This window comes from Pygocentrus nattereri, chromosome 22, assembly GCF_015220715.1.
Source record: "Pygocentrus nattereri isolate fPygNat1 chromosome 22, fPygNat1.pri, whole genome shotgun sequence".
Classification (NCBI taxonomy): domain Eukaryota; kingdom Metazoa; phylum Chordata; class Actinopteri; order Characiformes; family Serrasalmidae; genus Pygocentrus; species Pygocentrus nattereri.
Window position 1 is genome coordinate 25,182,532 of NC_051232.1, and position 21,527 is coordinate 25,204,058.

Genomic DNA, 21,527 nt, shown 5'->3' on the forward strand with positions numbered 1-21,527 from the left:
GAAACTACAAATGGTCCATCATCAGATCTTCTGGGAGCACAGTGATCCCAAACATATGTCCAGATCAACACAAAAATGGTTAACTGAACACAGTATAAAGCCTCTGCTATGGCTGTCTCAGTCCACTGATCTCAGTCCCATTGAAACCCTGTGGGGTGGGCTAAGGAGGAGAGTGCGCAAGAGAAGACCTACGACTCTGGACAATCTGGAGAGATTCCGTAAAGAGAAAGGGCCTCAAATTCCCTGCTCTCTATTCTCCAACTTTATAAGATGTTACAGGAGGAGATTAAGTGCTGTTTTATTGGTAAATTGAGGTTGTACAGCATGTTAAATGCAGGAGTGCTAATAATTGTGGCAAATGATTTTAATTTTTAAAAAAAAAATTTTTTTCTTTCTCAAAATAATTTTACTTCAGTTTTAGGTGGGACTGTTGCTTTATGTATTTTTATTGCTTTATGCTTTTTACTCAACTTTACCAGGTCTGCTTATAATTTTGAAGCGCGCTGTATATAGTGTCACTGTATCTCCTTGTATCATCATTTTTCAGTGTATTGCTTGATTTGAAAATAAATAATAGCTACTGTTTATTACGTGTGAACATTTCAGGACAAATGGACCAATAGAAAAGTCCACAATTACTTTGAATAAAATTCTATTACATTATCTTAAGTCCACTGTAGTCCCCTTTAGATTATCTAGAGATTTTCTAATTGCTAACAAATGTGTTGATAATCAGTGGTGTGGTTGGGGTTAGGATTTGGCCCATGGTTAGGGCTAGGACCAGGGTGAGGGTTGGGTTTAGGTTGAGGTTAAGGTTAGGATTAGAGCCAGGTTTAGAGTTAAAGAAAACGATGGTCAATTTAATAGAAGTCACTCTCTTTAAATTTGTGTAATGAATTAAAGTTGCTGTGTGTGTGTGTGTGTGTGTGTGTGTATGTGTGTGTTATATAGTGACACAGATGGCAGAGTGCTGTAACACTTAACACTACCACTGTGCAGATGTAATGCTTTATTATTAATAGACACACAGTTGCCTCCTTTCTGCCACACACACATGCACACATGCTTGCTCTTATAAAGCTATACCATATGATTTTCTCATCCTGTCTTCTATGGCCATTTCTTTCTCTCTTTTTCTCTCGCTCTCTCCATTAAGTAAAGTTATTCATTCAAAATCTCCTAACAACCATGCAGGATACTGGTAGACCACCAAAACTGCCCCCATCCCTCCTCCTACTGTAAGAAGACAACTCAGTGCTATGGGACTGAAAGAATGCTGTAATAAGGCAAAGTGATGGACACACTAAATACTGAAATTCCTTTTCATTTAACCCCTTTAAATCCCAGCCTTATTACATACTGGGGCTTATTATGCAGTAACTATAGGGACTTCAGTGCGATCTGGCTGAACTGATCTTAGGTTATAGAAGTGTGTAATAAAACTTTGGGTCTGCTGGTTGGGCCTGGCTTTTTTATGGGGTGAGTTTGCTTTTCTCTTCAGTATACAAGTGGATTATCTTATGCCTGATCTCCTTAGAAATAACTCCAGAAAAAAGAACAGACTGGTATTTAATGTCCATTTGGACTGCAAATGAAATGGACGAAGAGTGGTCTCTAACTTTTGCACAGCACTGTATGATAGTGTATGAATCTTTCTCTCGTTGGCTCTCTCTAGAACGTCACTCGTATCAATGACATAGTGAAACAGGTGCTGCTGATATTTCCCCACTTCTGCCTGGGCCGAGGACTCATCGACATGGCTAAAAACCAGGCCATGGCTACACTCTTCAGCAGCATGGGTGAGATAACAAACACAAACACGCAGGCCTTTGAGAGCGCTAAGCTTCCAGCGCCTCGGATATATTTAGCCATAAGTGTTTGAGAAAGGATGAGAGAGAGGATGGAGTGATTGGGAAGAAAGGCAGCAGATGAAAGGAAGTCTGATGCTCATCCGTGGAGAGACGGAGGGGTGGAAGAGCGGTTTAAAGAACGAGGGAGAAGATAAATGAGCAATAGGAGGTTTGCAGTGGCTCTATAACACAGGCTAAGAATTACAGCTGGAAGGAAAAGAATGTTCGGTGGCTTTTTCCATGATCATATCTGCTAATAGTGATACAGGTATTTTAGATTTTTTACATTTGAGCTTAATGTGAATGTCAGCAGATCAGCTGAAACAAAATGAGTAGCTTCACTGTCGGAAAAAAACAATGTGTGAGATTGCAAATGGCCTGAAGATTCTATTTCTGTTTATCAAGGAATGTGGAACTGTAAAAATACAGAATTCTGTACAAGAAGTATGTGAGCATTTGACATGTCTTTATACCAGGTCATTCTGCACTTTACATTTCAAGCTAGTTTGTTTGTTACTATTTCATTAAGCCACAAATCATGCGATGCCCTTCATCCCCAGCTGATCAACCTGACTACATAGTATTTATTATATATAGAAATTGGCACTAGAGCAATTGCAATTACTACTGCATTACAGTTGATCAAATATAACTATTTTGGCACAGTAAGCCAGTGTCTCCTAAACTTTCTCTTCTAAAGTACAACAAATCCGCATTCAAATGCCCATCTTTTTTTTCCTCAGTCCAGTATTAGCAGCAGCGGCTTAAAAGTTTAATAGCTACTTCAGAACAGTAGGTGGTAAGGATGAAGTCTAGCTATTCACTAATAACATCACAAACCAGGGCGATGGTAAGGAATGTTACCTAAATACATATTCTTTTATAGATTGTATCAAATTTCTATAACATTTTTATATCTATTCTTATATATTTCATATATTTTAGTTATAAGTGTTATATATGCATTGTCTCATATCAGAGTTGTATATAAATTAAAGCTATAAATACATCTATGAATGTCATACGTATAGAATGACTTGGGATTCTGGTTCCATTGACTCACATTAAAGGTAAAGTGGGTTTTTTCCTTCTCCTGTAAAGTTAGCATTATGAAGATACAAGGTTTTCTTCCGACAACAGCGAGATATATATATATATATATATATATATATATATATATAATAAGATAGAAGTATTAATGTTAAAAGATATGAACAAATATATTGTGATACACTTTATTGCCACGTTGCCTAGTCTTAATGGCCACATTATTTGAGGGAGAAATCTGTGATGGTAAATTTTGGTCCAGACAAAGAGAAAAAGAGAAATAGAGTGGGGAGAAAACAAATCAATTGTCAGTGGAGATAGAGAATGGAGAAAAGATTGAGATGTTAGGACATTATTAGAATTAGTGAATAACAGAATCCCATTCATGGGGCATTAGGAATGACTGAGGTCTCATGCACCTGAATGTAACAGCATCCAAATAACGATTACTGCTTAGATTTAGCTGCTTTCTCTTTCTTTCTGTCTCTTTACTCTCCCTCAGGTGAGGATAGATTTAAGGACCCACTGGGCTGGGATATGGTGGGGAAGAATCTGTTTGCCATGGCCATAGAGGGTGTAGTGATGTTTGGATTTACGCTCCTCATCCAGTACAAGTTCTGCTGGAAGCCCAGGTGAGTTTAAAATCAAATACCATCAGTCTTGTGTTAAATATAACTCAGATTGAGTTTGACTGGAAATGGCCTTAGAAAACTCGCTGGCCACTTTATCAGAAACAGCTGCCATGTCCTTACACTCACTGGCCACTTCCATTCCATTCACTGACCAATTTATCAGAAAAGCCTGCCTTGTACTTCCATTTACTGGCCATTTTACCAGAAACACCTACCTTGCATTTCCATTAACTGGACACTTCATCAGAAACACCAATCTTGTGCTTCCATTTACTAGCCACTTTATCAGGAACACCTACCTTGTGCTTCCATTTACTGGCCTCTTTATCAGAAACACCTAACGTGTACTTCCACTCACTGGCCGCTTTACCAGAAACACCTACCTGGTGCTTCCATTTACTGGCCACTTCATCAGAAACATCTACCTTATGCTTCCACTCACTGGCCACTTTATCTGGAACACCAACCTTGTACTTCCATTTACTGGCCACTTTATCTAGAACACCAACCTTGTACTTCCATTTACTGGCCACTTTATCTGGAACACCAACCTTGTACTTACATTCACTGGCCACTTTATCTGGAACACCTACCTACATGCCCAGTATATGTGCATTATAGGCCCAGTATATTGTTATACAGTAACAGACTGTAGCCTGTCTGTTGCTGCACATTTTATCAGCCCTCTTCTATCACATTCATCATTGATCAGTTTCTGGCCACAGGACCGCTGCTGACCAGATATTATTTGTGTGCTGGATCATTCTCAGCAGAGCAGTGACACAACAGTATCAGACACAGCTGTGTTGCTGGAGTTTTCTGGAGTTTTACACATCAGTGTCACTTCTAGAGAAGATACTGAGCATTCCTGAAGGGTTCAGGGATGGCTAACCCAAACTGTGCATCAACATATGGGCTACAGTCTCTAACTGTACACCAGCATGTTGACTCTAAAAGGTGGGGGTTAGTAATAAATCAAAGATACCACTAATACTTCTCGTCCTCATGCAGGTTGGTGACAGGGTTGCCGGTAGCATCGGTGGAGGAGGATGAAGACGTGGCTCGTGAGCGTGAGCGAGTGCACAGGGGTGGAGCCCAAAACGACTTGCTTCAAATCTGCAACCTCACTAAGGTGCTCCTTGTTTCTTTGAATTAATGCTTTTGATTCTTTGGCCAGCAAAAGCCTCCTTGTAGAGCCGTGGGCCAGGTGTACGTACAAGTGTAAGCACTGTGCACATGTGACCTGATGTGGCCTCAAGTATGAGTGCATAAAGCATCTGAGCTGTAGCTCATCACACAAACTGCACATAAAAACTCATTTATATTCGCTTTACGTGTGAAAAGGAACATGTCCGTTTCAAACAATGTAACGGTCACTGCCCACATGCATCCGTGCGTCCTTTATGTTAGCATGGTTGTTAAGCAGTACATCCACTAGAGGGCAGTCCAGAGCAAAATGTTTTTGACAACAACAGGGTGATGGCCACTTTATCAGAAACACCTACCTTGTGCTTCCGCTCACAGGCCACTTTATTAGAAACACCTTCCCTGTACTTTCACACTCTGGCCACTTTAATGGAAACACCTACCATGTTATTCCGCTCACTGGACACTTTATTAGAAACATATACCTTGTACTTCTGCTCACGTTTTATACTGTTATTTCTCACATTTGACCATGTGCACATCTTCAGCATGTATTTGAGGCATGTGCCTCTATTTAGCTGTATATCTTCTGCCTTTGTTAGAGGCAGTCTTCCAAAAATATGCCTTTGGGGCAGTTATGTTAATGTATTGAGGAAGGTCCAGGCAAATCTGGCTGCTAGTTGTCCAACCTTAAGCAAATCATATGGAATATATAGTTAGCCACTCTTCTATTAGCTCCACTCAAATGCATTAGTATAAAGTAAGGTAATGGATTTCATGATTGTGGTCAGTATACAGTCTATTTAGGCTCATGTCAGTTTATAACTCAGTTTATAACTCTATGCCTGTTGTATAACACACTGGAACAATATGTCCTATTTGCACCTGAAACCAGCAGAAAAGGATCAGTATATATGGTCCTTAATTTTCCTGGGTAGATGGTTACAGCTGTACACGGTCAGATATTTTAAAGAGAAGGACTCCACAGTTATTACAGAATATTAATTATAATGTTAATGATTCCTTTTGTTTGTTTTGCACCTTCCTCACACTTAAAGTCGCTTTACATTTGGGAAGAGATAAAGACTAGGAGGTGAAAGTGTGGTGGGAAACCGTGACCTTGTAAGATCTTAAAGGGTGAAAGAAAAGCAGCGAAAAAGACACTGAGCTTAGAGCTGCTGCACAGATACAGCTGTAGGGAAAAGTTGCCTTTTTGTTTTTTGATATCAGGAAACAGAAATGCATTTTCTACAAGCAGATGCCGCTACAGTCTCACTTCTCAGACGGCACATTTCTCAAGTAGAACTACCAGTAGTAGGATTGCCAGCTGTCTGTGAGGCTATGAGATTTTTGTTTGGAGGGCAGTTTTGGTGCCACTATGTATGTAGCTGTAAACATAATCAAAACTGTGAAAACGTCAAGGATTAAATTTTTATATTTAAGAGTAATCGGTTAAAGCCAGAGAGGCCAGGTTGAGATGGTTTGGACATGTGTTGAGGAGGAATAGTGGATATGTTGGGCAAAGAAGGTTGGAGATGGAGCTGCCAGGTAGAAGGAGAAGAGGTAGACCTCAGAGAAGGTTTATGGATGTAGTGAAGGTGGACATGGAGATGGTTGGTGTGAAAGTAGAGGAGGCAGTGGATAGGGCAAGATGGAGGCAGATGATCCGCTGTGGCGACCCCTAAAGGAAGCAGCCGAAAGAAGAAGAAGAAGAGTAATCGATGTGTTGAATTTCAAGGCTTATCCTTGGTCTTGCTGGATTTAGCTACACTAATTTCATCTGGTGGCAATCTAAGAGATATTAGTTTCGACATACTAAGTTTGTAACCTCTTGTTATTCTTACAGATTAAACAGGATGGTTGTGCAACTGTGCCTTGAAATGGACACTTCAGCCAAAATTAAAACTGTATTTGCCGCTATGTCTGTTATAAACATTCCATCTCACATCTTACAGCGGTGCTGAACCCTTCTGATGTATCTAAATACATAAAATAACTCATTTAATTTCAAATTATCATTAGAATGAGGAGCACAAGAAGCTAAAAGCTTGCATTAGTAATATAGCTGGCTATCGAGAAACTTAACTACTGGCTGAAACTTTTTTCTGGCTGAAAAGGTAAAAAAACTTGTACTCTATCAGGCATTAATTATATTTTTTGCTAACTAAAGACACATTGGCATTTTATTTACAATTTAGTTTGATGACTGAAGTTGTCAAGCACTGAATTTCAGAAGACCTTGTTCTTGTATCTCAAGAGCAACTCTTGAACTTGCCAACCCTTGCTATGCAAACCAGCATTTTACCATCTTGGCTTTAAGTATATCTCAGTATGTGCTCATGTACTAGTATAGCCTAAAAATGATAAACAAAAACGCAGACTTACTTCGCTATGCTTTAAGCCTTAGTTCAGCTATTTCTCACGTCTCTAGCAGAAGTGGAGCAGTGTCTTGTAAAATGTCTCTCAACGTTCGCCTTTTATGAGGCTGAAGTCAGCTTCTCATTCTCTAGGTTCTTGTTCAAATTTCCTGGTCCACCTTAAAGAGTGCCTGAGGTGCTAGGTGCCATTGGTCAGCTTCATAGAAAGTCATTGTTCTCATACATGCAACAGATACTGCTAGAATTTGAAAAGTGTTACGTTCAATTAATGCTTCAGTACAAGCTGATCCATGGCTCGTTTCATGGCCCTGGCCTGTGGTGTTGTCTGGTGCAGCTGACTGAGTTAGATACGATTGGCCATTCCTTGATGTCCATTGTCTGAAAAACAAATTGGAGTACTTCAGAGGCAACGTATTAAACAGTGGGAGGTGATCGAGGGTCTGTGACATGTTTGTTTTTATTTGAAACATGACTGAAACATCCCTGAGTTAGCCAAATGAACTAACGTCAGTGCGGTTTGCACGGCTTGTACGTCGCATTATCTGCATTTATTTGTGGATTACTAGTAGTCATACCTGAGGGAGAATTTCAACCCACTACTAGGTAGTGCTAATTAGAAAGCTAATTTGCAGGAAAAGTCTTCTTCCCTGAACATACCCAGGCACTCAAAGCAACTCGCACAGGCTTTTATTTCAGTATCAAGAAGAGTGTTGGTGTTTAGAAGCAGATTTCTGTTGATTTGAGGCCCGTCGGAGCGGCGCCCCCTCACAGAGCCGTAATCAGCTCGTCCTGCGGAGAGCAGAATGAGATTAGCTTTAGCTGGCAGCCTCGAGCTGCATATCGCTACCAGCTGCGTCTACTCAACACTGCATGTACAATGTGCGTGTGCACAGCTGTATCTGCTCTGATAAGATGAGGAGCGCAAGAGTGAGGATGTTCTCCCTCACATACATTCACGCACCAACAGGCGCTCCTCTCGATCATTAACACAGGTGCTGTGAGCAGATGTTTCACACTTAGGGTCTCCATGGCAGGAAGTATCATCACGTACATTTCCCATCAGCTCCTCTCCAGCCCACTCCAGCTCCGCCCGGGCGTCTGAATGGGCTGCGGTTTAACAGTGTCTGACCGGCCACATTGACCACAAACGGCGAAAACGCACTCTACTGATAGGAAGTGAAATATGGAACATACCCTCTGCGCTTGGCTCCATACGTCAGCCAGCTTTACTTCTTTAAAGACTCTTCATAAAAGTCATTTCACAAACCAGTTTGGTCTCTCTCTGTTCTTTTAAATGAAAGAGACTGTTTTTGTTTCTGCGCCTTTAAAGTGGCACTCCGGCCCAAATGAAAAATGTGACAGTGCTCGCATCCTGCAGCAGTGCCGCAGTGCTCTGTCGAGTCAGATTTTCTGGCTCAAAGAAAACACCTCTTCTGATGATCTTGAAGGTGGGAGTCATTTTTGAAAAAGTACAACAGCAGGGATGGATGTAATTCTGCGCTACAGATAATTAGCTTGAACAAACAAATGTAATCTGTTGCAGCTTTGACCTACTCTCTGTTCTATTTTTAGTGTCTATGCCTTTTTTTAATAGCGCTCCCTGCTGGAGAAACCTCAGACTGCAAGTCATTTTCTAAAAGCAGTGAAATGCAATGAAATCCTCCAAAACATCATAAAAAAAGACTTGAGTCACTCATTTTTGATATGTGGATTCTATGGAAGGGTGCAATGATCTGTTTGCTTCCCTGCAGAACAGAACCATGTTTAATATTTTACATCGTCAGCTTCAGTAACAAGCTGTCTGTAGGAACAGCACTCCGCATCACAAGGCTAAACTGCTGTAGGCTGGGGCGGTCATATGTAAACAGGTTCATATTTGACATCAAACCATGATCAACTGAAAATGGGCTGTTTTTACTGCATAGTTTCCATTAATGAACAGTAAGAGCTCTGTTCTGATCGAGTCTTGTTCAAAAGCACTCAGACTGAAATGCACAGGACTGTTCAGTTTGAAGTGAAATCCTCAGGAATGTTGACATTGCTACTCTGATGAAGTCAACAACTTAGTTTCCATATATGTCAGATTTTATTTAAGAAAGCATGGAGAGTTCAGTTTTCTGTGATATGACCCTCCAAATTCTTCTGTTCCTCAAATGATCCTTCCCTCCTCCCCATCATCCTCTGTCTCTGCTCGTTTGCTTTCTTCACTCCAGGGTTTAATATAAGTTTAGGTGTGTTGGGGTAGAGTGGAGAAATTGCAAAAGTCTGTTTGAAACAAAAAATTTAAAAAAAAAAACCTGCAGGGAGTTGTAGTTGAGAGCATTAGCATTAGGATTCAAACCTTTGGCTGTTTGCTGGCTCTCCTGAGGCTACCCTCTGTGAGGAATTGGAAGAGAGCAAAAGATAGAAAGAGAGAAAGAAAGAAAGAAAGAAGGAGTTGGTGGCAAGTTTGGAGCAGTTTTGGAGAGGTAGGTGCCCTCTGGTGGACCCAAACATGTATTACATTACAGTAGATTTCTTCATAGCCTTTTACTCCCTCGAAGAACAGAAAGAGAAGGAAAGCAATGGAAAGTTACTGGAAAATTTCTGAATATATTTGGGACATGTTTTCAGACTAGAAGTTACATGATGCGGACCAGCTAGACACACACACACACACACACACACACACACACAGACATTCACTATTGGCTTCATGCAAAAGAACTTTTCTAAAATCTGTGCTTTTTTAACTGTTTATTTTCTTACTCATATTTTTTATTTATTATTTATATAACATGAAAATTGGTGAAAGCTTTTATCTTAAATATGGCATTATCATGACAGTCAATATGCTAGCTAAGTAAATTAGGGTCCTGAGAACATTGCTCACTCCCCCCCTGCTTGAATATGTCCTCAAATAGCTTTTTCATTGTTGTGTTCTCAGTGCCACCTTGTTTTATTTGGAGTTCTTGCTGCTGTTGTCCATCTTCACGATTGACGTATAATAAAAGAAAATTGCAAAAAAAGTACTGTGACTCAGTTACAATCAGCAAACTGGGGCTCCCCCACTAGAGGTGTCTGAGCAATCATTTACTTTACATTGGCTGGCACTGAGGTGGACCCAAACATGTACTGCATTTCAGTGGATCTTGTTATAGGCTTGACTCCCTGGATGGATATAAAAAAGACAGAAAGAAAGAAATGGAAAGTTGCTGGAAAGTTAGAGAGAATAGGTCAGTGCCATCTGGTGGACCCAAATTACTGTAAATGTCTATGTGAATTTCTATGTAGTCTATATAGAAATGGAAAGGTGCTGGAGGAAGGCAGCACCCTCTTGTGAACGACTAATGTCCTGCCTTAGTGGATTTTGTTGTAGCTTCAAGTGCCTAGAATGATAGAAAGACAGAAACTGACAAATATGTGCTGAAAAATATCGGAGAATACATCAGCACCCTCTGGTGGACCCAAACATGTACTGCATTACATTACATTATGCAGTGTATATGCTCCATTTCCTAACCCAGCCTTTATGCAGCCTGTGCCATAATAACCCTGTCATAATGATGTATGTGAATATTACAAAGGCATGATGATGTCAGAGCACCAAAACGTTGATCACGTTGATCATGATTTGCTAAACCTAATAACGAAAGGTCAACACAGCGTTCAGTGTAATATCCACAAGGCCTGCAAGCCTAAATCCAGAACGATTACCTCCAGTCCAGAGGCTCACGGATGCCTTCTGGATTTGATTATCTGACATTGTCTTCCTTATTAAGATGGAACAATTTTGAGCCACAGTGGTCTACTTTAACTTTCACATCATGCTGTGGAAGCTTGCCTTGCTGTTTTTTCTCCATGAAAAATGCTGTTGCTAAGCACTTGGAAATTTTCTCTCTCTCTTTCTGTAGGTGTACTCTGGTAAGAAGGTTCCAGCTGTGGACAGGATTTGCGTGGGTGTACCTGCTGCTGAGGTCAGTGAGACACTAAGTTAATACAAAAATATGCTCTAATTGTGATAATAAATCCAGTAGCAGAGCTTCAGAAACCAATTAACACCTGGTCGCTTCATGCGGAATTTTAACCGCATGCATTTACACTGGATAGACAAATGCAGTTAGATTCCTATGCAGCCGGTAAAGTGCAAATCGGCTTTCAACATGACAGTCACTTATTCACATTCTATATAAAACATGGTTTGTACGGTTAAAATATGGTTGTAGTTTCTTATGGTGTTGTTGATTTCCTTAACCTCTTTTCTGCTCGCCCCCTAGTGGCCGATCCGCCGACAGAATGGATATACTTAGCTGTTTTTAATTGCTTGTTGTTGTAATTACTTAGCCTTTTATTAAATGAACTATGACACTCTTCTATTGGTTTGTGAAATGTTGTGGCGCAGCGGTCAGTTGCTAGTGAGCAATAAGGGTTGAGAACCCCCTGCTATGAAAACTATTCATACCTCTCAACGAAGATGGCCATGCCGAGATGCATCAGACAGAACTGCAGCTTCCCTCTTCTCAAAATATTGTCTACAAGTGCCAGAATAAAAATAGCATTTACAAATAATAAAAACCATCACTAGTTTCCTCTGGCTTTGTAATCATACATATTTCATTCAAAATATATTTTAACATTGTTGAAGAAAAAAACAGAAGGACATACAAAACAAGCACAAATTGCATTTTACACTGCACGGATCTGTTGGAGCTTTTCATTGAAAGAAACATGATGCAGACTGGCAAAGTGCAAATGGATGTGTACCATAAATATATTTTAAATGTGCATTGAGTACATTTACACTTACATCTGTACTTAATCTCTATCTAGATATAATCCTGATACTCTAGACTCTAGATGGAACAAGCAGGCATAAACGGTCAGAGTGTCTTAAATTAAAATGCATCGTTTACTGTGTGTGTGTGTGTGTGTGTGTGTGTTAGTGTTTTGGCCTGTTAGGTATAAACGGAGCTGGTAAAACCACCACGTTTAAAATGCTAACCGGAGACATCCCAGCCTCTGGAGGAGAGGCTTTTCTCAATGGATACAGGTGCGTATACACACAGCTGATAGGCTCATTTACCATACTGGTGACATTCTATGGTTCATTGTGTGGGTGTGACTAAAGGTCAGAAGACCCATCGCTTTGAAATCAGTTGACCAATAGACATTTAGAGTCAGCGCCTTCTTCCACACTGAAAGAAGTGCAGCATTGAATTTTCTTTCTTCAGATATGTACATCATTTACATACGAACAGCAACATAATGTTTTTTTGTTTACTTTTGGTGATAATTGTATTGATGTCGTATATTTATTCATGTGGAAATTATGCACATATTTGAGTCACTTTTTTCATTGTGAGACCTTTTTTTGGTGTAAGACCTTCCCAGAAACATGCAAAGCTTAGGAGCAAAATAAATATTGCATGAGCAAAGGACCGATTTTCAATTCAAAAGAGCAAGTCAGGAAAAAGAGAAGTAGCAAAGATGAGAATCGCCTGCAAAAGCCTATCAAATGGAGCGAGCGTCTCGCAGCAAACGATGTTTGATTTTGTTCTTGTTTGGAACAAAACTTTGGAAACTTTGTCAAATGTCAATAGATAAGCTCCAAAATGACTTGAATTAAATGTTATTACATGACACATCTGGGACTACATTGAAATTTTGATTGTATTTATTTTATTTAGACTTAAAAAACGAAAAAAATAAAAACTGCAAAAAAGTTCTGACAAGCAAGACGTAGAGGAATTCAGTTCTGCACTGTTTCTAGATCTCGATTTAAACTTAAGCATATTGTTACATTGACTATCTTAAGGTCAGAGATTTCTAGTCTAACTGTTTTGATTCTTACTCTTGCATTGAAGCTTTAGTCCAGCTCAAGTGCGTATTGGTATAAAGCAAAACTGCAGACAGCAAAGTCTGGAATGACGTGTTTCTGTTTGTAATGACAAAATTCTGTGTAAAGATAAATGAAAACCGTTCTGAAATGTTTCACCAAATATGAACACGCTGAATACATTTTTGGCGATATGAAAAAATATCTTTCATTTCATTTTTAAATAAATAATAAATGATCATTTTGAAATCCTTTATATGATCCCTAACTTTTGGTTATCCATCTGTCTCTCTCTTCCTCTGTTGATGGAGTGTGTGTATGTGTGTGTGGTCAGGCTAAGGTGGTCACCACCGTGAATTCCAAATGCCCCACGGCAGCACAGATGAAAACTAAGTCTCTCTGTCCTTCCCCTCCACTCACTGTCTATCTTTCGTCTTTCTTCTGCACTCGTTTCCCTCCCGCGTCTGTCTTTCTGAGGTCGGTTGAGTTGAGTGGCTGTCTGAAAGGAGAGAGCGAGTTTCTTTAAATAAGAGTTTATTTCCCAGCCTCACTGGATGATGTCTTTACTTACTCAGAACAGCTGCACAGCTATTGTTTGAACCTGGGGCTGTGTGTGTGCGTGTGTGTGTGTGTGTGTGTGTGTGTGTGTGTGTGTGTGTGTGTGTGTGTGTGTGTGTGTGTGTGTGTGTGTGTGTGTGTGTGTGCGTGCAGTGCTGTGCAGTGCCACAGTGTTGTTGCATTTGAGGTCGTTGCATTTATTGTTGCTAGGAGGACTGAATCCTGTGTGAGCACAAGAAAGATCACAGTCACACATGTGCGATAGAAATTTAAGTGCATTCAGATATTTTGGTGGGTATAGGTGCTTATGGGAGTTGCAGTCAGTTATTCAGCCAGTTACTTGTGAGCTACTGTAACAGTGCTAGAGTTTATGGTAATTGTAGTCCATCATGTACTACAAACAGTAAACCATGCGCAAATTTACAAAATGGCCAGAAGTTGTCAAGTTTGGGGCTGTAGCGTCATATTTAGTCGCATGCAGAAGTTTCGGTGCCCTGGTCGAGTGATGTCATTTTGATTTTTGCTTCGTTGTTGTTGTTGCAACTCGGTAAATAAATAAGTTTTACGCAGAAATTACAGAAAAATGTCATATTTATGTCTTACTATGAATGTCTTAACTTATTTTAATGTAGAACAGAGAGATTATGACTGCAACCATGCATGCATTACTGTTGGTGTGACTTTCCTTGCATGCAATGGTGCTAAAAAACTTTGCTTAATAGCGCTCCCTTGTGGAAAACTGAATGATTGTGGGGAAAGATAATTATCTTTTCGTCAGAGTGAACAGAATAAACATTACATGAAAGGAAAACGATGGAGTATGAAGGATGAGGGGAGTAGATGGATAGATAGATAGATGGAATGAACATTGTAAAAATAATGGAAAGCACGTGTAGATGTAAAAGAATTGACTAGATGGACAGACCAAGAAGAAAATTGAAGACATAGTAAAGTTTGAGTTGATTTAATAAGAATAATAGTAATGATGATAATGTTAATTCTCTCTCTCTCTCTCTCTCTCTCTCTCTCTCTCTCTCTATAGTATCCGTACAGAGATGAGCCAAGTTCATCAGAATATGGGTTACTGTCCTCAGTTTGACGCCATAGATGACTTGCTGACCGGACAAGAGCATTTGGAATTTTATGCCCGACTCAGGGGGGTTCCAGAGCGGGAGGTCACCACGGTAACCAAACCTGAGTCTTTTACTCTCTCTGTGTCCACCTTTCTACAGGTGTGTGTTTGTGTGGGCAAGTGTGCGTGTGCGCTCATATTTAATGTATGAGTGTGTGGATGAAGCTCAGCGATCTGCTGAATCTTTCACACTGAACTCTGTGTGTGTGCGTGTGTGTGTGTGAGCAGTGGTCCACCCTACAGAAGATAGAATGAGATGAAAGTGTGTGTGTGTGTGTGTATGTGTGCCTGTGCTGTCAGTACACCAGCCTTTGATCCCGTGGCCAGTCTTGCCTGGGCAGAGTGCCCATTGGCGCACACACACAGGCACATACACACACTCTGTCTTTCTCTTTCTCTCACACACACACTCACACACAGGAGTGGCCTTTTGTATGTTTGTCTCTTCTGGTGCCACCCTGCCTCCGCTCCAACAACTCCGCCAGCAGCTTCACTAAACTAAAGCCTGCTGCCCTGTGACATCACACACACACACACACACACACACACACACACACACACACACACACACACACACACACACACGCACACACACACAGTGGTTTGTTTAATACACTGTGTTGGGACATGGAGTCATATTATATGTCCTGCAAGTATTACATATATGTCAGCATTGGTGTCTAAGAATAATATCCATATATATGTTTTTTCCTACTTCTTTTGCCATTTTGAAGATGGTTTTGTCATGAAAACAATAATAAATAAGTCCCTCTATGAATTATGTCTGCATTAAATATGCGCATACCTATATGTAATACCTAATTAGTTCAAACTGCAGGCCTACAGTAAAAAAAGGTAATCAGACTTTAGATATTTACACTTTAATGTCATGATCTACTTAGACCCTTATCGTTATTTGAGATTGTAATAAGCTAAAAAAAAAAAATAATAATTTGTTTTTCATTTTTTTAAAAGATATTTTTCAAAGAATTAGATTCATCATGGGTCTAGTTTTTAAATTTAAAAACAGTCACATGTTTTCATGCCACTCCCGAGTTTTAGTTCACAGGTGGAGCACCCCTGTATTTTAGAGCAGGAAGTGAGACTGCCTCCATGGCCCTCATGGCCACATGGTAGCAGTTAGATTCCTGCTTTGGAGTGAATGTGTCCCAAAGTCTGAAAATCATTGCGTAATAATTATGGAAATCATGTGTGTAGCTGTTCAAAGCTGTCTTTTCTAATCATGTACTGGCTAGCTTTTTGAGTTCTGCTCAAAGCTGAAATTGTCAGTACCAAATAATAAAAATACATCCCATATATATATATATATATATATATATATATAGACTAACATTTGTTTATTTACATGTTATTAACTTGTTCATGTAAGGAAAAATAGCAGAAAATATGTGATGTAACAAAAAATGACACAAAACAACTAAACATAATTTCAAATGTCAGTATTTAGCTTTTACCTTTACCTTTATTGCAACTTTAATCTTTTTCTGGAGACGTTGCTGGTCAAAGCTAATTAGGTTGTAAAGAGCAAGGAGATACAATTTGCCACCATGCTAACATTAGTTAGCTTGATTACACGTCTGAAAAATAAACTTGTGTCCATAATTTCTCATTAAGCGTGGTTGGGATAGTGTAGTGGTTAACACCTCTGCCTTCTACACTGTAGACTGGGGTTCAATCCCCACCTGGGCAAACACCCTACACTATACCAATAAGAGTCCTTGGGCAAGACTCCTAACACCGCCTTGGCCTGCCTGTGTAAAATGATCAAATTGTAAGTCGCTCTGGATAAGAGCGTCAGCCAAATGCCATAAATGTAATGTAAAGTAATGAGACTTGCTTTCAGTTTTTCATGTGCAGGGATATTCAAAGTTCGGTCTTAGAAGTCTTCAGCTTCTCATGATACAAACCCACATGTCATGATCAGTCTTCTGCATGAATACATATATACTCTCTCTCTCTTACGCACACACACACACACACACACACACATAACACAGAGATGTGGTGTGGATACAGTATAGAGGGAATGCATGGCCCTGCGTTGTGTATATAGAAATGCAGCAAATACAAAACTAATCCATTTCCGTACTAATGAGATTACAGACAGCTTCAGTAAAGAAGAGAATTATTTGCGGGATTATACTGAGATGTCTTTAGAGAAGAACATCAGGAGACTCCAAACAGCAGGCTCTCCATCAATGGAATGAAAACAGGATAAATAAACTGTTTGAACACAGGACTGAATGTGTCACACCGATGATAAACCTGACTGTCATGGAGAGGAAGCAACGCCTACACTTGATCTTGAACCTCCGCAAGCTACACAGGCTGGAAATTGGCTATGATTCAGAAGTAGATCAGAATAGTGCGCAGTACTTTACTTGTTAAGTAAAGGACTTGTTAAGTAGGTACTTGTTATGTACCTGGCAATCAGTAATATAATCTAATATGTTGAGAGTCTTTCCAAATGTGGAAGTAGATTATCTTTTCTCCCCCCCCCCCAGGCTGTATTGCTGTATTTTCAGTTTCTGTCCTTATCCTAAACTTGGTGGTCAGCCAAGATATGTTTGCTTTTGCCTTCATATGGAGCTATAATACTAATGTTGTGACCAGTAATAGTAACTTATAATCGTAGGGAAAAGTTTGGGCACCCTTGGTTAAATTTTGTTCTGCTGATTTTCTGTGTGAAATAAGTTCAGACATTCTCTAAAGAGAACACTCTTCTGCATATTTTAATGCACAGTTACATTACTGTGAGAAAGTTTTAGGCATCTAAGCTAATTTTTAAACGATTTACCTCAGCAGTGAGTTTATCACAGTATACATTAGAATAAAGTCGTATTCATAATTCAAATAAACATAAAAACAATAAAAAGTAACAAGAATTTCTTGTGTCCATATTTTTCCTTGACACCTTCACAGCCGCCACAGAGACGTGTTAATGTCATCAATTACATCATGAGCTCAATTTACTGCAGCACTGATTGGTCAAACCAGGAGTTGATTTTTGACTACATATAATACTGGGCTTCCTCCAGGAGAGGTTTGAAAATGGTTAAACAAACACATGAACATCCAGAAAATCACTATTATATATATATATATATATATATATATATATATATATATATATATATATATGTGTGTGTGTGTGACTTTCGCACAGTACTGTATGTTTTTCCAAATATGTTAAACTCAGCAGATGAATAGAAATTGAGCATTAAAATTTGTTTCATTTAAGATTGAAGATTCATTTATTTACACTTTCAAAAATCAACAAAATATGGAATGAAATGTGAAATACAACTGTATTTCCCACCAATTCACACACATGCCTCAAGCCTTTTTAAGCCATCTCAAATTGCTGTTTAGCATAAAATATGCAGAAGTAGGCAGCTTAGCTAATACAACAGTTACACCTGTCTTAAAGCCTGAATCTTAAATGAATACTAACAAGGGGTCTATATTCTTCCATTACATGTTAGCAGCATTAGTCTTGTAGCCTTGTGCAACTAAAGAAGCAAACTTTGGACACCAAACATGTTTTGACTGATTCACTGCATTTGGGTGAAAGTGAAACTGCAAATTAGATTTTTGGCCTGCTGCTTTGGACAGATGGACAGAGAAATAGATAGATAGGTATATGTTGATATGTTTACTTGTGTGTTCACTGGTTAAGAGACAGAGTGTTATCTTCTCTTTATCTGGGACTGTGACAAAACTGCCGCCATCAGATATACACTACTTAAAGCTTCCGTCTTTGAGACAGAGGAGAACATCAAGCTCCACTCTTGATTCAGATCTGAAAACATCCACAGGTGTTTCGGTCCATCCTTCCACTGTGAGAACACTGTGGGTCTCAGCATCGTTAGTGTTTAGAATTTCTTGGATGCTGAGAAACTAAGACTGATCTTTGGAATTGTGGAAAATATCCCTGCAGAAAGTGAGTCTCCTGAAAAGCATGGAAGCTGTAATAAAGGGAAAGAGTGGACACAGTAAATACCAAACAATTTGAAGTTTTGTGTACTTTTCTTACTACATAAGAGAAACAATATGATATATGGTTCATTTTAGTAAAATGGTTCAGACTTGAGTTGAAAACATATTTCATACCTTTAAATGGACTTGGACTTTGAACATGGACACTTTCTTTGTTTCTCTCTCTCTCTTTCGCTCTCTCTTCAGGTGGCGCAGTGGGGCATACAAAAACTGGGTCTTGTGAAATACTCCAGCAAATCTGCTGGGACCTACAGCGGAGGGAACAAACGCAAGCTCTCCACAGCCATGGCTCTGATTGGCTGCCCGCCTCTCGTATTTCTGGTAGGACACACCCACCAGTCCTTTTATTTCCTCTCAGCTGACCAGCTGATAACAGTCATTAGTCTTTAATAAATAAAAGTAGTAGCTTGTTTTAGTTCAGCATCACACGTAGACCTTGCCTCACTATGGACTATTAGTGGACAATATGAAAATGTAATTTTAAGATGCTAAATTTTATAACTGACTAAAGGATTAAAAAAATATCAGTATAAAACCTTTAAAACTTAACTTGAAAACCGTTAAAACTCTCACACTGTTAAACTTGGAATTATTATCATTCTACAAAATACCATCACATCCATGACTACAGTTTTATTGTACAAAATTTAAGACATTAGTGAGACATTAACTAGTTTTCCATATCAGTCATTTTATGTGGGTTTGGATATTAAATAGGCTTGATAGATAACATTTCATTTCTTTCTCAACTGGTCAGGGGCAATTTAAAGCTAGGAACATTATGAAACATTTAAAAACGTTCCTTAAAGATGATGCAATGCTTGTATATAAAAAGAGCATCCAGGGAATCTTAGAGCTTTTTGAACAAGGAATGATCCAGACTCACTACTTTGCCAAAAAGGCACCAGCAGCATAATCAGGGATTGTAAGGATTTAAGGTATTTTGCCCTTTACGGTGCATAATGTCATCGAAAGATTCAGGGAATCTGGAGAAATATCTGTGCGTAAAGGGCAAGGCAGACAACCACAACTGAATGTCCGTGATCTTCAGACAGCACTGGATTTGAAAAATCTTGTCAATAAACAACGTCCATCGCTGCACCCACAAATACAAGATAGGACATTATTGTGTGGAGTCATATGTTAACAATATCCAGCAATGCTACTGACTTCTCTGGACTCTCTGGAGTTCATCTGAAATGGACTGATGCTCAGTAGAAATGTGTAATGTGGTCTGACGAGTCTATTTTTTAAACTGTTTGTGGAAGTAATCGTCTTCGTGTTCTTTAGGCCAAGGAAGAAGCAGATTGTTACCAGCGTAAAGTTCAAAAGCCAGGGTCTGATTCATGGTGTGGGGGGGTGCAAGAGAGTTGCTTGCACATCTGTGAAAGCACCAATATCTTTGAAGTCTTCAAAATGATGTCTTTTTCAGGGACACCCATGTTTTTTTTTCTCCTGCCTTAGTAATGGTACTATTTTAACAAAAAATAAAAATCGTTCATAGTGCAACCAATTTTATTGTCTATCAGTCTGACCCTGATCACTATGTACGGTCCTGGAATAAGTATATTCTAGATGTGGAGCAATTATTGGCCTCCTTCAAACTCAAAGCAGCACACAAGACCAAACTCACTCTCTTTATCTCTCACACTCTCAGACACACTTACACTTTGAATTTCCCCATGGATTAAGAATGAATTAAGCAGAAGAATGACAAAAAAGAAGGAATAGAGGTCAGGGACGTTTTTAATGTGGTTTTGAATATGACCCAATCTAGTGTTTTAAATTTAAAGCACACAGCGCCTTGTTTGCAGGGATTAAAATCTCATTCAGACCAGCGCGGCTCTGAGGAAACGTAATCCCAACACAAAATCTACCAAATAAGTCCCCACCGTCGTTCTCTGGACTCTAATTAAAGATGAGATTAGGGAGTGTGATTGCACTGGCAGCACCCGCTGCTGTTTTCCATAAAAGATCAGTTATGGACAAACATGAGTTTGAACGTGCTTAGCAAGCATGCTAACTAAGCACCGAAGACACAGAGTCCTAGAAGGGTGTCTTTTGATGGCCCGGCTCCAGCGGAGGCCAATCTCTAATTCAGAGGAAGACGTGGGAGAATGTGCTTGGTTAAGATTGCTGTGTGTGGAGTTTGACAGCGCTGCTGTTTGATCTTAGTCTGCTACTTTCCGCTTTCTCTGAGATTAAGAACAAAGAAAGTTCAGTCAAACTTTGGCTCAAGCCAAACTCAGAAGTGAGAGCGAGAGACGGGGGGTGAGGAGTGTTGGTGTGCTGGTGTGTATTTAACTCTTTGTGAGGACCACATGTTGGAATTACATGAATGATGGAAAACATGAGCATTAATTTTTAAAGCAGCTGTAGTTAGAGAAGTAAAAAGAGGCTAGAGAGATCTTCTAGTTCCAACAGCATTCACATAAACTGAAACAGAGTGCAGTGGAGTGGCTCACTGTGTTCTTTGTGTGTCGTGTACATCTGTACATACTGTCGGTCTGTGCATAGAGTTTTCCATAAGTACAGCAAAAATCTTCACTACATGCACTACATCCTTCTTTTTTAACGCAATTTAATGCATTATTACATTGCTGTGTTTTAACGAAGCTGCTGCCAGGATACATTCCGTTTAAATTATTTCCTGCTTAAAACAATAATAATATTCAGATTCCAATTGGGATTCTGATTCTGGTTTTAATTTGGATCCTAATTCTACTTGTAATTCTGATTCTAATTCTTATTCACATTGTAATTTGTATCCTGATTATAATTCTGACACTGAATTTGATTCTTATGCTCATTCTAATTCTCATTCTAATTGTAATTTTAATTCTAATTTTAGTACAGATTCTAATTCTGATTGCAATTCTGATTCTCATTCTGATTATAATTTTTATTCTAATTCTGACTCTGAGTTTGATTCTGATTCTGATTCTACTT

The 21,527-nt window shown here is 39.3% G+C and overlaps 1 protein-coding gene across 1 annotated transcript in view; it reads left to right on the forward strand.

Annotated features, from left to right (window-relative positions):
* LOC108427427 (phospholipid-transporting ATPase ABCA1) overlaps positions 1–21,527 on the forward strand; it is a 246,921-nt gene that overhangs the window by 202,907 nt on the left and 22,487 nt on the right. The window contains exons 40-46 of the mRNA XM_037532939.1: positions 1,676–1,799; positions 3,400–3,529; positions 4,541–4,661; positions 10,947–11,009; positions 11,976–12,082; positions 14,469–14,610; positions 18,765–18,899. Coding sequence (XP_037388836.1) covers positions 1,676–1,799; positions 3,400–3,529; positions 4,541–4,661; positions 10,947–11,009; positions 11,976–12,082; positions 14,469–14,610; positions 18,765–18,899 — 822 coding nt within the window. The remainder of the gene's footprint in view (positions 1–1,675; positions 1,800–3,399; positions 3,530–4,540; positions 4,662–10,946; positions 11,010–11,975; positions 12,083–14,468; positions 14,611–18,764; positions 18,900–21,527) is intronic.